A 17,276-nucleotide genomic window follows, 5' to 3' on the forward strand; every position below is an offset into this window, starting at 1 on the left:
TATACACCTTTAGATAAAATTTGCCAACTACCTAATTAAGTGGGGATCTTCCGACTTGCCCTTTGATGGCAGAAGTCGCCAGAAGAACAGGGTACGATGGGTTTCAATATGCCTGATCTGCTCCCATGGGAGATGCCATCAGTGGGGTCTGGCAAAGCCATATATCTCTCCCTGACCGAAACAGGCATGAAGTTGGGCTAGTGTATGTGACGGGCTTAAAGGGGTATTCCTATCTTGACATTTACGGTATTTGCACAGGATGTGCTATAATTGTCCGATGGGTGCAAAGCCCTCTGCTGGGACCTGCCCCTATATCGAGAACGGCGCCTTGTTTTGTAGCCGATGTGGATGGAGAGGTGGTCACCTATCCATTCACTTTGAGCGGAATTCTGAAAATAGCGCAGTAAGTAGAATCTACGATTTTCGGAACTCCCTTAGAAGTGAGTAGAGGGAGTGCCGCATACGTGACCACCCCTCCATTGGCAGCGGCTGTAAGATGGGGCCCATTCTTGTGAAAGGTGTGGATCCTGGGAAGTACACCATCAATGTTGAGATGGGACCAGCCCTTCAGGTCTCCATGTCACTTGTCTCGATTCTCCGATTATTGTATTCATGAGTGGAAAGCTATTACTGAGCAGTTATGATGCTCTGTACGTGTAAGCTGATCGTTCAGAGCCATCGGTGTTGGACAGTACATGCCGGGGACATAGGCTACAATATGAAGGTGTATTCACAGCAGGTGATTATATATATATATATATATATATATATATATATATATATTTTTATATATATTTTTTTTTTTAGAAGATAATAAAATAAAGCCGTTGTAAATTCTAGTCTTCAGTGAAAGCATGGGATCTTACAAGACATACTGTACTATGATGCCACCAGTCTGTAGATGGCGCTCGGTTGTACAGAGTAGGGTTCTGATCGGCTGTGGACTGTAAAATCCACAAACTATGGTATATTGCTATAAAGAGCAATCATAACCGGACATATTGGGTGGTTTTATCTAATTTATTATTCCTGTAGTGAGCAATGAAGAATTGGGGGAATCTCGGGGAGGCTATGGTCACCTGCTGTCATACGTCTTCTTCTTATTTTGCAGGTGTTTATCAGTGGATATTCCTTGATGGCCGGAGCTGCAGAGAGACTCATCTTTGGTTACGATAGTTATGGAAATGTGTGTGGGCGAAGAAATTCTCCGATACCTAATGCTCCCTTTTCTGGAAAGGACATGACTGACAGAAAGTAGGTACAAAGCATCCCGTGATCCGTGAGAATACATCAGTACATGTGAAGCTGGAGAGAGGTCGGCACAATGGGCCTAGGGGCTTATTCGGACAACCATATGTGTTTTGCCGTCTGCAGAATACGGATACTGGCTGTGTGCATTTTGCATTTTACGGAATGGCCGGCCCTGTGATAGAAATGCCTATTCTTGTCTGCAATTATGGACAAGAATCTGACATGTTCTATCTTTTTTGTGGGGCTGCGGAATGGAAGTACGGCATACCGTGTGCTGTCTGCATCTTTTGCGTCCTCGTTGAAATGAATGGGTCTGTATTGCAGAACGGATGTGGACACAAACTTATGGTCGTGTGAATGGGCCCTTAGACCTCACCCACATTTCCGTGTCAGTATCACGTCCGTGAACAGAAACATACGCATTTCATCCTTGAAGACGTCCGTGAAGGATCCTTGTTTGGTCCGTTTGTCTGTTTATACCATCCGTGTGTCATCCGTAATTCACGGACGTTGCTCAGCTGAAAAAGGAGATTCTTTGGAAATTCAATCGGTGTTCAGTGAAAAACGGATGCAACATGGATGCCATCCGTGTTGTGTCTGTGATTTTCACTGACCCATAGACTTCAATGGGCGTGCTTGATCTGCATCACTGATCAAAGTACTGCATGTCTCCGTCATTTTTTTTACTGACCCACTAAATGATCTGGCGATATTTTTTTTTTTTTCTGCAGACATGTTTTCTTCCTGGATTCATGCAATATGCAGATCAGAGACCTCAGAATCAATTCCACTGCTTTGTGCGTGTCAAGTTGCCCGCAGGAAGAGCTAACCTCTCTACAAGACCTGCAGCACTTTGCAAAGAATAATGGTAGGTTTCCTAGTTTTTTTGGTGTTTATATGGCATTGTAAATAACACGCTTCAGTTGGGAAATATGCAGTATATATTTCTTTTTGACAGCTTAAAGGCTATGTACGGTACACCTTTTGGGGATTTTTTTAAATTATTGCATTGTACTCCTTTTGAGCTAAAAATATTTTTTTTAATTGGTCTTTATTGAAAATATGGCATCCTTTTTTCTGTACAGAGTTGAGATGCTCTAGTTGCACCCTCTGGATTTTCTGTCTTTTCCGTCAGACCAGGTGCTGACAGACTCCTTATCTCTGCTCTCTGACCTCCGAAACACTTGTTATAGCTCAGTTCTTATCTTACTGATAACAATGTGGCTAAAATAAGTGTTTATGACCTCTCAGTAGTTTAGAGATGAGGTTTATTAGATGACGGCACAAAGTGAAAGTACCAGTTACACCGTTAGAAAAACAGTTAACCCTTTGTGACAGAACAGCTCAATATTTTTAATAACGGCCAATTGAAAAAAAAAAACTATTTTTAGCCAAAAATGAGTAAATGTGCAATCATAAAAAAATAATTGCCTCCGAAGGTGTACATAGCCTTTAAAGGTGATGTCCACCTTTGGGGAGGGGAGAGAAGCATACTTATCAATTTCTTTCCACTGGGTCTGGACTCCTTCCCTCCACGGCCTCGGCTGCTCCATTGGGTTTCCTGGATAAACTTATTGTTTGACACCGCTGCTGCCATTCCCTTTGCGTCATGTTGAATGGTCATGAGATGCACAGAGGAGCAGTTTACATCCAGGATGCTCAGCGGAGTAGCTGAGGCCGTGAAATGAAGGAGCTGTGAGCCGGCACTGGAAAGCAGGTAAGTATGCTTTACTTCACAGGTCTGTATGCTTTTCTCCCCCAAAGGTGCACAACCCCTTTAGGCCAGTTTAATCTTTCTTTTTTTTTTGTCCTTCCTACAATGTGCACACGTGTGCTGCAGAAGTCCGCCCAGCCCCATTCACTATAATAGGGACCGGCCACAGCACGGCAAATATGCCAAGAGGCGGCCGGACAAAAACCACTTCCTGCAAGCCCTCAAATGGATATGTGAACGGAAAAATAAAAATCTTTTGGCTCCAGGAAGATAGTGAAGAAAAATTAAAACAAAAAAACCTCCTGTATCCAAGGGATTAAAGGGGCAATTTAATTAGAAACAAGCCTTTATGAACTGTATTTTAGCAGATTAAAGGGAACCTGTCACCAGGATTTTGTGTATAGAGCTGAGGACATGGGCTGCTAGATGGCCGCTAGCACATCCGCAATACCCAGTCCCCATAGCTCTGTGTGCTTTTATTGTGTAAAAAAAAAATGATTTGATCCATATGAAAATTAACCTGAGATGAGTCCTGTACGTGAGATGAGTCAGGGACAGGACTCATCTCAGGTTAATTTGCATATGTTTCAAATCGGTTTTTTTACACAATAAAAGCACACAGAGCTATGGGGACTGGGTATTGCGGATGTGCTAGCGGCCATCTAGCAATCCATGTCCTCAGCTCTATACCCAAAATCCCGGTGACAGGTTCCCTTTAAGCTAGGGGAATTCCTCTCTGACTGGACTTTTAAGTACATTTTCAGTATTTATTGAGACATTTATAGTATGACATGGAAGACATTCACCTCTGTGACACTCTTATCGGTAGGGGTGCACCGAAATTTCGGCAGCCGAAAATATCGGCCGAAAATGCACCTAATCCACTTCGGCCGATATTGTTACATATCGGCCGAAAATATGGGGTGTGGGATTTGTCACCCACCATCTGCGGGCGGGCGCCGGGCGGGCGGTTTACTTTGTCACTGCATCTTTATTTTACCTTACAATCGTGAGGCTCCAGTAACTAACAACTCTGCAGGCAGAGCGGAGGCCGGCGTAACGTCACTTACTCACGTGACGCGCCTGCTCCGCCTCCTTCATTCATAAAGTGGGCGGAGCAGGTGCGTCACGTGAGTAAGTGACGTTACGCCGCCCTCCGCTCTGCCTGCAGAGTTGTTAGTTACTGGAGCCTCACGATTGTAAGGTAAAATAAAGATGCTGTGAGCAGCAGGGCCGGGGCTGTTATGGGTAGGGGGGATCGGTCTATGGAACTGCTATGGGGAGGGGGGATCTGTGCACTGCTATGGGGAGGGGGGGATCTGTGCACTGCTATGGGGAGGGGGGATCTGTGCACTGCTATGGGGAGGGGGGATCTGTGCACTGTTATGGGGAAAGGGATCTGTGCACTGTTATGGGGAAAGGGATCTGTGCACTGTTATGCCCATAACAGTGCACAGATCCCCCTCTCCATAACAGCGCCACCCACAGATCCCCCTCTCCATAACAGCGCCACCCACAGATCCCCCTCTCCATAACAGCGCCACCCACAGATCCCCCTCTCCATAACAGCGCCACCCACAGATCCCCCTCTCCATAACAGCGCCACCCACAGATCCCCCTCTCCATAACAGCGCCACCCACAGATCCCCCTCTCCATAACAGCGCCACCCACAGATCCCCCTCTCCATAACAGCGCCACCCACAGATCCCCCTCTCCATAACAGCGCCACCCACAGATCCCCCTCTCCATAACGGCGCCACCCACAGATCCCCCTCTCCATAACGGCGCCACCCACAGATCCCCCTCTCCATAACGGCAACACCCACAGATCCCCCTCTCCATAACGGCGCCACCCACAGATCCCCCTCTCCATAACGGCGCCACCCACAGATCCCCCTCTCCATAACGGCGCCACCCACAGATCCCCCTCTCCATAACGGCGCCACCCACAGATCCCCCTCTCCATAACGGCGCCACCCACAGATCCCCCTCTCCATAACAGAGCCACCCACAGATCCCCCTCTCCATAACAGCGCCACCCACAGATCCCCCTCTCCATAACAGCGCCACCCACAGATGAATTTCATTCATGAAAAAGAATTATTAATAAAATCATTAAAAAAAAAGTATTTTAAAAGTATTTGGGCAAAAAGGCAGTTTCGGTTTCGGTTTCGGTTTTCGGTCAAGGGCATCCTGAATTTTCGGTTTCGGTTTCGGACCAGAATTTTCATTTCGGTGCACCCCTACTTATCGGGGATTATGGAAAGGGGTTGTCTTCTTGAGACAGCTCCGTCACGGCAGTTTTGCAGACCGTTGGGTTTCCCGACAGTCTCTATACTGGGCTGCAGAACTTGTTAGGCGCTATATAACTAATGGGAAATAAAATAAAAACCATAAAGTAACTGCTAGAGGAAGGGTAAAATGTCCTTATTGCAGTAAAGGAATTGATCATTTATAGGTTAAGTATATGCAGTGCATCCAGTTAAATTGTAACTGACCGATGTGTCCTGTGTTGCTTCCAGGCTCACAGCTTTGTGTATATAAACTGAACTACACGGAGTACACAAACCATCCCAAGGTTTCAGAATGGTGTCCTGCACTCCCGGTTCCTCCAAGGTAAAGTTTTAACAACATTTGTAAAACATTTTGGTGAGATGATTTATTCTCAGCGCTGGAACTAGCCCTTTGAATGGAGATGGAGAAGGAAGCACAGCGCCATTCAGAGTGTAGTGGCCATGCCAGGTTACTGCAGCTCAGCTTCTATTTCCTTCAGTGAGAGCTGAGCTGCAGTAACCTGATACTTAAAGGGGTTATCCGAGATAGAAAAATGTCCCCCATATGCCCAGGCCCCTCACACTGAATATACTTACCTGGCTCCCTGCACCGCTCCAGGTCCCCGCACCTCCGCTGGGGTGGGGAGCCAATGGCAGGTGGTGATGGGGACGAGCTTGTCCCCGTCACCGCCTGCTCCCCACGACACCGGATGTTTTCATCCGCACACTGGGAGAAGCAGTGGCTGCAGTGCAGGGACAAAGAGCAACGCAGGGAGCAGGGTGCCAGGTAAGTAGATTTAGTGTGAGGTGCCCGGGCATATAGGGGACATTTTTTAGTCTTAGATAACCCCTTTAAAAGAGGACCTGTCTCCACCCCTTGTATGTGTCTTAGTAAATAATTGTATTCCCCATGAAATGACAATCCTTCAGCATACTTTCTTAGAACTCTGGGGGACATTTATAATGGGGTTTACGACACTATTGTGGCTTTAAAAAGTTGTGAATTATGGTGCGTGCTATAATTTGTGACCTTTTACACTTTTTTCGCGCTTATCAAGAGGGGTGGAGCCTATCGCAGCCCGCCAGATTTACTATAACTGACATCAGAAACTGGCGTAAGTTATAGCTCAAGTCTACCCAGCCATGGGTTAAGTTTCTGTGTTAGAGAGGCGCCTAATTTATTGAGAGGCATCTGCCCCTTGATAAATGAAGCACATCTCATTCCAGCAGGAGTGACGTTTGGGAATGCCAGTCTGTGTGTTACCGGTTGGGGTGCATCAGTGCACACTTTCACACTGTCCAGTTGGTGCTACCAGTGGCAGACTGTACAAGGCCACACACCTTTGGCAAGGGGGAATGCTAACACCGAGTTGGCAATTTTGTGATATATTTCTAGGAGGAGGAACAGCAAAAGAGTAAGAAAATTTTTCTACAGAATTGTTATTTTATGGGGAATGCCAGTATTTACTTGAACAGAATATCAGGAGAGGTGACAAGGCATATCACTATTAAAAAACAACAACAACTGTAAATCGAGGAGGAAAGGAAAAGTTGGCACAAACTTGGGGAGCCTTGTGTGCCACAGTTCACCAAACTAGTAATACTTCTGAGATGTTTTTAGCAAGTATTGTAAATGCATATCACAAGGGCAGAGGACTCTGGGAAGGCCACATGGCAACTTTGCCGTCTAAGTAGCCTCCTTAGCAGTATTTTTTTAGTGGTAATTGGAGAATTATTTTGAATCACAAATGTAAAAGATTGTAAAACATTATTCTCCAAAATTCTTCTGCCCTATCTGAAATTTTAGCATTTTCTCTTTATTTCTGGAACACTCACCATAAGCTGGCATTTCCAGTGTTCTGCTGCTCACTTCTCAGCTTTTCTGTGTAGACTGGTATCAGGCTAGCAGAGTCATCTCAATATCATTGAACAACAAGGGATTTAATGACAAGCGATAGCTCTGTTGAGCGGCAGTGAGCTGGCACCTCCTAGATCCGTACATGAAGCAATAGGTCAGCATACAAGATGTAGAACGGTATGACGTATGTGCCTGTTAATCAGCTATGTTTTATTGTTTCTCTCAGCAAATCCTTCCCACTCTTCAATCGCTGCGTTCCTCAAAATCCAGACTGTTATAGCAAGTTTGCATCAATTTTGATAAATGTGATCAATGAAGTGGACTTCTTTCATCGTATACTTAGTGGGATTATGGCTGGCAGAGACAATGTTGTGGGCCTCAGCATTCTTGCAGTTGGTATGAAAAATGTTAATTTTATATATTTTTTTTGAATTTTTTTATTCTTCACTTGCAATCCAACCAATGCTCCCTCTGGGTGGCCGTACACATGAGTTATCTGTAAGAAGAAAATAATGAGCTCATTTTAAGGTGTTAAACAACAGTCTCACCAACAAAATGTAGAAGTTACAAACTATATGGGGAGAGTACATTTGCTTACTGTAGACAGTTCTGTGTATTATATTCCAGTGGCATTACTGCCCCATATATGCTGTAAATGTTCTCACCACTGAACTCAAGAACACAGTTCTTGCCCAGCTGTATTGTGCGTGCCCATCTCTACCGTTGTAACGTAACTCAAATTCAAAAGATTTGATAATGAATATACCTACGCAGGCTAAGTGAATAAATATATTTAAGTGGGATTACCCCTTCACACATTTTGGCATAACTGTACGTCCAAATTGCAGCCTGAAATCAGGCGTTACTGTGCTCCCGTGCCCCTGATAATCATTAACCCCCCATATGCTGCCATTGTTCACTATATACCCCCCGTTGCCCCTGCAGCTTTTTTCTTTTTGCTGGCTATGAGATTTATTCCTTGAGGGGTATAATTTCTAAAATGGGGTCACTTTTGGGGTTTTCTTTCTAGGGTTATTTCGGGGTCTTTTTAAATGTGACATGGCACCTGAAAAACATTCCAGCAAAATCTGCCCTCTGTTAACTATATATAATAATTTAGACAGCACTCCAGTATTAGATTAATGCTTTTTATTTGCCGGACATAGAGGTCCTTTTTTGGGACTGAGGCAACGTTTCGGGCAAAAAGCATGCCCTTCATCAGGCTAGTTGTGTGAGCGGATGCATAGAGGGCCGGCTGTTAACTATATGGCGCTTCTTTCCTTCTACATCCTGCAGTGTGCCCTTACAGCGGTTTACCTCCACATATGGGGTGTTTCTGTAAACTGCAGAATCAGGGTAATAAATATTGACGTTTGTTTGGCTGTTAACCCTTGCTGTGTTACAGGAAATTTACAGGAAAAATTGATTAAAATGGCAAATCTGCACAAGAAAATCAAATGTAAAAATTTCCCCTCCATTTTGCTTTGTAAAAACAGTTTGTAAAATCAGTTTTGAATAACTTGAGGGGTGTAGTTTCTAAAATGGGATCATTTATGGGTGGTTTCTACTATGTAAGCCACACAAAGTGACTTCATGACTGAACTGGTCCTTAAAAAAAAAAAAAAAAAAAAAAAGTGGGTTTTGTCAATTTTCCTAAAAATTTTAAAATTTGCTTCTAAACTTCTAAGCCTTCTAACTTCCTGAAAAAATAAAATGACATTTACAAAATGATGCAAACATAAAGTAGACATATGGGGAATGTCACGTAAAAACTATTTTATGAAGTATCACGATCTGTCTTAAAAGTGGAGAAATTCTAATTTTGGAAATAGCGATTGTTTTCCAAATTTAATGCAAATGTTGGATTTTTTTATGCATAAAGGTAAAACGTATCTACTCAAATTTACCACTAACATGAAGTATGATGTATCACGAGAAAACAATCTCAGAATGGCTAAGAGAAGTAAAAGCGTTCCAAAGTTATTACCAGATAAACTGACACATGTCAGATTTGAAAAATGGGGCTCCGGCATTTGGTCCAAACTGTTGTCACGGAACGTACCAAGACATACGGACGTCCCGGGGACAGTGAGTGACAGAAGATCTGTGAGACTGGCAACACGTGGTTTGATCTGAAAGGTTTTCCTTATGGATCAATAGGTGTCTGTGTTGTTTCTGGGAATGGCCACACCCCTTGCCTCAAGGTGTTGCTTATGTGGTCATTTAACCTTTTTTATTTATAGTTGCTTCTCCCACTATGCTGTGCAGTTTATACCTTCTGTGCCTATGGATTGTTTGTGGTTGGATCTCAGCTGAGTTCCTGGTGCTTCCATAGCCTCTTTGAAGTTAAGTCTTTCCTTTCCCTTTTGTATTTTGTTTGGGTTCTGTGTGTTGCATTTCCCTATTGTTTGTTTTAGGCCTGAAGTAGACTCCTGTTCATACTGGTAGTCAGTCAGGATTTTGGTTAGGGTTTTCACTAGGAGGTGTCCATCTTCCTTTCCTAGTTCTCAGGCCTGATTCCCTGTTTTCCCCTTCCCTCCTATGCTCAGTGTGGTGTTTCCCTCCCAGACCGAAGCGTGACAACTGGCTGTTGCTTGAATGGGTTAAATATACGATAACACAAACGAATCACATACAGAATAAAAAGTAAATAAACATCACTAGCCTAAATATGGGGTAGGGGTTTGGTCGATCATGCTATATAACACATGGCTGTCTACCACATTATAACACATGACGGACACCCCAGGGTGTACTACAAGAGATAGGGCAAATCAATACTTACATCCTACCTAGCCCCTCCTCCAGCGTGCATCACGCATGTCTCTGAGATCACTCAGGAATGTGATCTTATCAGCACAATAGGAATGGGTACTACATTACAAAGCACATCACACAGAATGTTAATAGGAAAAGGGAATAGAATTAAAGGGACAGAACCAATCAGTACTTAAAAAATACCCTTACAATACAACCCTTTAGTGTCTAATGGAGGATAATTGAGGACAGCTAGTGTGAAAATAAAACTAAATGTGTAACATATACACCAGTCAGCCATAACGTTAAAGGGGTTGTCCGGTTACCTATATTGATGACCTATCTTTAGGATTCAGATTAGCGGGGGTCTGACTCCTGGAACCCTCACCGATCAGTTGTTTGAAGAGAATGCAGCACTTCTGCAAACGCTGGGTTCTCTTCATTGTTTACCTGCTCGCCATCAGTATTGGAGCAGCAACCAGCGTAATTACAGCTCCTCTGTCCTATTTACTTGAATCTGAAGGAGCCGTTGTAGTTACACTCCCTCCTATTGAAGTGAATGGGACAGAGGAGCTGTAATTACACCTGCTCACTGCTGCCATGCTGACGGTGAGCAGGTAAACTGTAAAGAGAACGCGGCGCTTGAAAGAGCACTTCATTCTCTTCAAACAGCTGATCACCTGAGGATAGTTAATATTGGAAACCGGATAGCCCTTTTAAAACTTCACAAGACCTCTGAAGGTCATAAGCAGATGCTTTTAAGTCCTGTAACTTGTGAAGTGGGGACCCCATGGATCAGCCTTGTTTTTTCAGCACATCCCACACATGCTAAATTGGATTCAGGTCTGAGGAATTTGGAGATCAAGTCAACACCTTAAACTCTTATGTTCCTCAAATCATTCCTGAATAATTTTTGCGATGTGGCAAGGCACATTATCCTGTTGAAAGAGGATACTTCCATCAGGGAATACCACCACCCTGAAGTGGTGTGCTTGGTGTGAAATCATATTTAGGTTGATGGTACTTGTCGAAGTAACATCCACATGAAGGCAGGCACCCAAGATCTCCCAGGAGGACATTTCCCAGAGCATCACACTGTCTTTGTCGGTTTTCCTTCTTCCCATTGTGCATCCCGGTGCCAACTCTTCCCCTGTTAAATGATGCACATGCGCCCAGCCGAACTTGTGATTCATCAGGTCACCTTCTTCCATTGCTTTGTAGTTCAGTTCTAATGCTCAAATGCCCATTGTAGGCACTTTTGGGGGATAGGGGTCGGCATGGACACTCCAATCAGTCTGCTGGTACTCAGCCCCATAAACTGTAGGCTGTGATGGGCTGTGTGTTTCTACTTAGCAGCTATAACTTTTTCAGCCATTTATGCTGTTGTGGTTCTTCTGTGGAATCAGACCAGACAGACTAGCCTCCACTCTCCATTGGCATCAAGGAGCCTTGGGCAGTCATAACCTTAGTGCTGAGTCCTTCCGTGGACCACTTTTGGTAGGTACTAATCACTGCATACCAAGAACCCCCCACAGGGCCAGCCATGTTGGAGATGTTGTCATCCAGCCATGTAACCATCGCAGTTTGGCACATATCACTCAGATCCTTACGCTTGCTTTTTTCTACCAACCCATTAACTTCAAGAACCGACTCTTCACTTGCTGCCCAGTATATCCCAGTCCTTAGGTGGTTTTAATGTCGGTCTATATAAAGAATGTGGTGACCAACACAGGAATTTATTAGCGGCCTGGGAGACATCAGAACATGCAGTAGGGTGGTCTGAGGGCTCGGAGAGCTGCTCAGCATAGCTATGATTTATTGTATAGACATCATATGTTTTTCTGTCACCAGATAATATGTTTTCCCTTCCAGCTTTGTCAGTGGTGATGGTCTTATCATTTCGTTATATCAGCACTCTGATGGTCCACATCTTTGTAACCCTGCTCATGTTCGGATTACTTTGTGAGTATCTTCCCACCTACTTTATACAATTTCCCAAGTCAAAGGCTATAGGGATTTACTCCATTAACGTACTGTAAATTGTTATATATTGTTATATAGTTTTCATTTTTTATCTTAACTGTGGGATTGTCTCAGCATAGCCGTTGATGTCAGATCACTAGGATATGTCATCAAATGTGTCCAATTAGTGTAGGTCCAGTCACTGTGACGGTCATTGATGGTTCAAGCACAGTATAAGCAACACCAGAAAATCGCGGTGCCACGTCTACTCCTGTTGGCTCCACGAAGCATTCTCCATAGGCCCCATTGGACTTTTTCAACTACATAAAAAAAAAACATGTAAAGCCTCATTCACTTTACCGTGTTAGTATTACGTACGTGAAAAAAAGCTTCCTTATTTAATCAGTGAAGATGTCCATGAAGGATCCGTGTTTGGTCAGTGTGTCCATTTTTACACTCCGTGTGTCATCTGTAGTCCACTGGAGGTTGCTCAGCTGAAAATGAATATCAAGAGCATTTCCTATCTGTCTTCTGTGAGAAAGGGATGCCATCCCTCTTGTGTCCGTGATTTTCATGGACCCATAGACTTCACGGATCAAAGTGGTGCATGTCTCCGTGATTTTATATTATTATTTTTTTTACTGACCCACAGTCCGTAAAAAAAAAAATTATTGATGTGTGGACAGATGGACAGACACATTTAAATCAATGGGTACGTGTGCTATCCTTGGAAAATGCATTTCTACCAACCATTCATTCTGTTGTATTCTTCTTCCAGTTGTCACCGGCGTTCTCTGGTGGCTGTACTACGATCACATCCATGACGTTAGCTATGAGCTGGAAACTGAAAAAGAGAACGCAAAGTTTTTGCTTGGATTCTCCATAATTTCTACACTAATATCTGTGAGTATTCCTTGTGCAGGCTGCTCGATCTCGTATAACAATACTTGTACCCGTCCTTTACTGTCTGTGACTGCACTCTATGGTAACCCTGTGTTTAAGAAACATTTTGCAAAGGGGTTCTCTGGGATTTTGATATTGATGGCCTTTCCTCGGGACGGGTCATCGATATGAGATCGGCAGGGGTCCGACTCCTGGCACCCCATGCGGTTGTATCTTACCAAGCACAGCACCATCCATTTGTTAGCGGCTGTGCTTGGTATCGCAGGTCTGAGCTGTGCCTAGGCCATGTGACTGATGAACGTGACGCCATATGGCCTAGGAAGATGCCTAAGTGCTCATGGCAGAGCCACGGCCTCTTCATATAGCTGATCGTTGGGGGTCCTGGTTTTTGGACCCCCGCCGATCTGATATTGATCACCGATCCCATCAATGTGTACATCCCGGAAAACCCCTTTTAACATGTAAGCAATTTCCAGTTTTGACCTTTTTTCAGATTGTGCTTTTGACGTTCATATTCTTGTTGAGAAAGAGAATACAGATGACAATTCGGCTCTTCCAAGTAGCGAGCAGCTTTACCAGCCACATCCCCTTCCTGCTGCTTCAGCCCCTCTGGACCTTTCTCATTCTTCTCTTCTACTGGATACTTTGGGTGGCCGTGCTTCTTAGCATGGGGACCTCAGGTGAGTCGGAAATCTTTTTAACCGGCTTTATCACATTTCCTTTGAACACAATGAAGCAAGGGAAGGAGAAATGGGGAGTGGGTAAGATGGAAAAGAAACAAATAGACGGGGGTGAGCTTGAAAAATCTATTTGAAGATCTGAAGTGTATTGATGACATAAAACAATTCATCACTGCTTTCAGATTGCAGCATAAATCCTTCAGTCATGTAGCCCATTCCTTTAGAAATCACTTTAACCTTTGGCTCAAATACCTGCTTCCTTTCCCCCGAATAAAATGCTGTGTGTGAAACTGTTCTAAATGTAATCCTAAAGGGGTTGTGCAGTGCTAGTATATTGATGACCTGTCCGCTTATTAAGTTACCAAATATCCGATCGGCGGGGAAGTTGGACTGTTTGAAGAGGCTGCAGTGTCTTCACTGTTTAAAGAGGACCTATCTCCTCTCCTGACACGCCTGTTTTAATAGCTTCATGCATTCCCCATGTAATAACAGTTCTGGAGCATCTATTCTTATGTCTCTACGTTCTACTAGAAATTATGAAAGAATTGCTAGCAGTCTGCAGTAAGGGTACAGAGGGGTGGTAACCAACTGGGGGGGTGTCCCTGCACAGTCTCACTCTATCCAGTCAGTGCTTTCTTTTTTAGACTGTGCAGGTACACGCCCCTGCAGTGGCCGGGTTTGGGGTGACCCCAACGCTATGCTGGGTCCCCCAGACACCGTCAAGGTGTCACTACGTGTTGCTGCTCTCCGGAAAGGGATGGTAATGCGTGGTGCACCCCAATGTGAAATAAGTCCAGAGAGTCAGGGTCTGCAGTAAACCAGGGTGCTTCTTTACTGGAGGAATACAGGTACAAAACAATACAGGCGAGGCATTTGGCTGGCTTCTCCAATCTCCTCCCTGGCAGAAGAAGGGTTTGATGCTGAGGAAAGGCCTGAGCTAGCTGTCCCTCTCTCTCTCTCAGAAAGCTGGTACCCTGGTCAAGGGCCCACAGTATGTAGTTCACTAGTCCGGGTGGCTCCGTGGTCACAGGCTGACATGAGTCTCCCCTCCAAGCACTGTTCCCTAACTGTAGAACACTAGGGGCTCTGACTGCTCTCCTTATTTACAGTTTTTGCTAGACTAGAACCTTCTAGTGGGAGGGGAGGGGGGAAGTGGAGAAACTCGGCACAAACAGATACATTGTTTCAGCTCCCGTCTGTTAGGCTACTTTCACACTTGCGGCAGAGAGATCCGGCAAGCAGTTCCGTCGCCGGAACTGCCTGCCGGATCAGGCAAAATGTATACTAACTGATGGCATTAGTAAGACTGATCAGGATCCTGATCAGTCGAAAAAATGCATTGAAATGCCGGATCCGTCTTTCCAGTGTCATCCGGCAAAAACGGATCCGGCATTTATTTTTTCACCTTGCGCATGCGCATACCAGAAGGACGGATCCGGCATTCCGGTATTCTGAATGCCGGATCCGGCACTAATACATTCCTATGGGAAAAAATGCCTGATCCGGCATTCAGGCAAGTCTTCAGTTTTTTTAGCCGGAGATAAAACCGTAGCATGCTACGGTTTTCTCTTTTGCCTGATCAGTCAAAACGACTGAACTGAAGACATCCTGATGCAAACTGAACGGATTACTCTCCATTCAGAATGCATGGGGACATACCTGATCAGTTCTTTTCCGGTATAGAGCCCCTGTGACGGAACTCTATGCCGGAAAAGAACAACGCTAGTGTGAAAGTAGCCTTATAGATTTACATTAGAGCTTCAATGATACTCAATGGAAATGACACAGCAGGTTTTCCAGACAAAAACAAGTGTCCAGACATAACATAGATAAAACCAGACATTTAAAAGGTCAGACTGTCTGCTATTTGGTGCAGTGCTCCAGACAAAAAAAAAAATACCTAGTTGCCATTGGCTCCTGAACTGAAAAATTTAGGAGCCAAATTAAATTTTTAGTCGCCAAATCGAAACCGAATCAAAATTTTGGTATCGTGACAACGCTACGCTGATCTGATCGGCGTAGGGTTGTTTCGATACCAAGATTTTGATTTGCTTTCGTGGTTCCACGCAAAAAATAAATAAAAACACCAAAAAAAGCCGCGTGCATTGTGCATTTTATGAAACGTTCGGCCCATAATAGACCAGTCCTATCCTATTTTTTGGGGTGACAAGGTGACAAAAAAATGGCGATTCGCATGGTTTTTATTTATTTATTTCTGTTACGGCGCTCGCCGCATGGGAGATATTTTTTTAATAATTTAATAGTTTGGACTTTTCGGACGCAGCGCTATGTAATATGTTTATTTATTTATTATTTATATATTTTATATGTAAAATTGGGAAAGGGGGGATTTAAACTTAATATTTTAGGGTACTTTTACACTAGAGTTTTTCATTTCCAGCACTGAGTTCCGTCACAGGGGCTCTATACCAGAAAAGAACTGATCAGGCATATCCCCATGCATTCTGAATGGAGAGTAATCCGTTCAGGATGCATCAGGATGTTTTCAGTTCAGTCATTTTGACTGATCAGGCAAAAGAGAAAACCGTAGCATGCTACGGTTTTCTCTCCGGCGAAAAAAACTGAAGACTTGCCTGAATGCCGGATCCGACATTTTTCCCCATAGGAATGTATTAGTGCTGGATCCGGCATTCAAAATGCCGGATCCGTCCTTCCGGTCTGCGCATGCGCAGATCAGTAAAAATGTGTAAAAAGATACAAGACGGATTCGTCTGTCCGCATGACAAGCAGACAGATGGATTCGTTCTTGCAATGCATTTGTGAGATGGATCCGCATCCGGATGCGTCTCGCAAATGCTTTCAGTCACATCCAGATCGGCGGATCCGGCAGGCAGTTCCGACGACGGAATTGCTTGCCGGATCACACTGCCGCAAGTGTAAAAGTAGCCTTAGTGTTTTGTTTTTTTTTTTGTTTTTTTTTTACTTACTATTAGCCCACTTAGGGGCTGGAACCCTTGTCCTATTCACCCTTAGGCCCCTTTCACATGGGCGAGATTTCTGCGCGGGTGCAATGCTTGAGGTGAACGCATTGCACCCGCACTGAATCCAGACCTATTCACTTCTATGGGGCTGTGCACATGAGCGGTGATTTTCACGCATCACTTGTGCGTTGCGTAAAAATTGCAGCATGCTCTATGTTGTGCGTTTTTCACACAACGCAGGCCCCATAGAAATTAATGGGGCTGCGTGAAAATCGCAAGCATCCACAAGCAAGTGCGCATGTGGTGCAATTTTCACGCTTGGTTGCTAGGATAAAGTCTATTCACTGTGTTATTTTCCCTTATAAGATGGTTATAAGGGAAAATAATAGCATTCTTTAATACAGAATGCATAGTAGAAGGTCAATTGAGGGTTAAAAAAAGGATAAATATGAACTCCCCTCCTCCAATTGATCGCGTAGCTGCCGGTCTCCTGTTCTTTCTTCAGGACCTGTCAAAGGACCTGTGGTGACGTCACTGAGCTCATTACATGGTCCATTACCATGGTGATGGATCATGTGATGTACCATGTGATGAGCTCAGTGACGTCACCACAGGTCCTTTGACAGGTCCTGAAGAAAGAACAGGAGACCGGCAGCTACGCGATCAATTGGAGGAGGGGAGTTAATTTTTTAATTTTTTTTTTTAACCCTCATTGGCACTGCGCCACAAATGTTCATTATACTGGGGTGTGGGGGGGGGGGGGGGGGGGGCACCAATGTTTATATGTTTATTATACTGGGGAGATAACTGACCTGTTAATACAAATGCAGGAGGCTGGGTGTGGAATCAAATAGCCGGGACCCGACCTCTATGACAGGGAGCTGCGATCAGCGGCAGTTAACCCTTCAGGTGCGGTACCTGAGGGGTTAACTGCC

The 17,276-nt window shown here is 44.4% G+C and overlaps 1 protein-coding gene across 1 annotated transcript in view; it reads left to right on the top strand.

The window, feature by feature from the left end:
• The window catches only part of SLC44A3 (solute carrier family 44 member 3), an 81,418-nt gene that overhangs the window by 13,808 nt on the left and 50,334 nt on the right, over positions 1–17,276 (top strand). Inside the window, exons 3-9 of the mRNA XM_040406606.1 lie at positions 1,112–1,254; positions 1,983–2,119; positions 5,489–5,582; positions 7,324–7,493; positions 11,727–11,816; positions 12,595–12,719; positions 13,213–13,399. Coding sequence (XP_040262540.1) covers positions 1,112–1,254; positions 1,983–2,119; positions 5,489–5,582; positions 7,324–7,493; positions 11,727–11,816; positions 12,595–12,719; positions 13,213–13,399 — 946 coding nt within the window. The remainder of the gene's footprint in view (positions 1–1,111; positions 1,255–1,982; positions 2,120–5,488; positions 5,583–7,323; positions 7,494–11,726; positions 11,817–12,594; positions 12,720–13,212; positions 13,400–17,276) is intronic.

Source organism: Bufo bufo, chromosome 9, assembly GCF_905171765.1.
Source record: "Bufo bufo chromosome 9, aBufBuf1.1, whole genome shotgun sequence".
Lineage (NCBI taxonomy): Eukaryota > Metazoa > Chordata > Amphibia > Anura > Bufonidae > Bufo > Bufo bufo.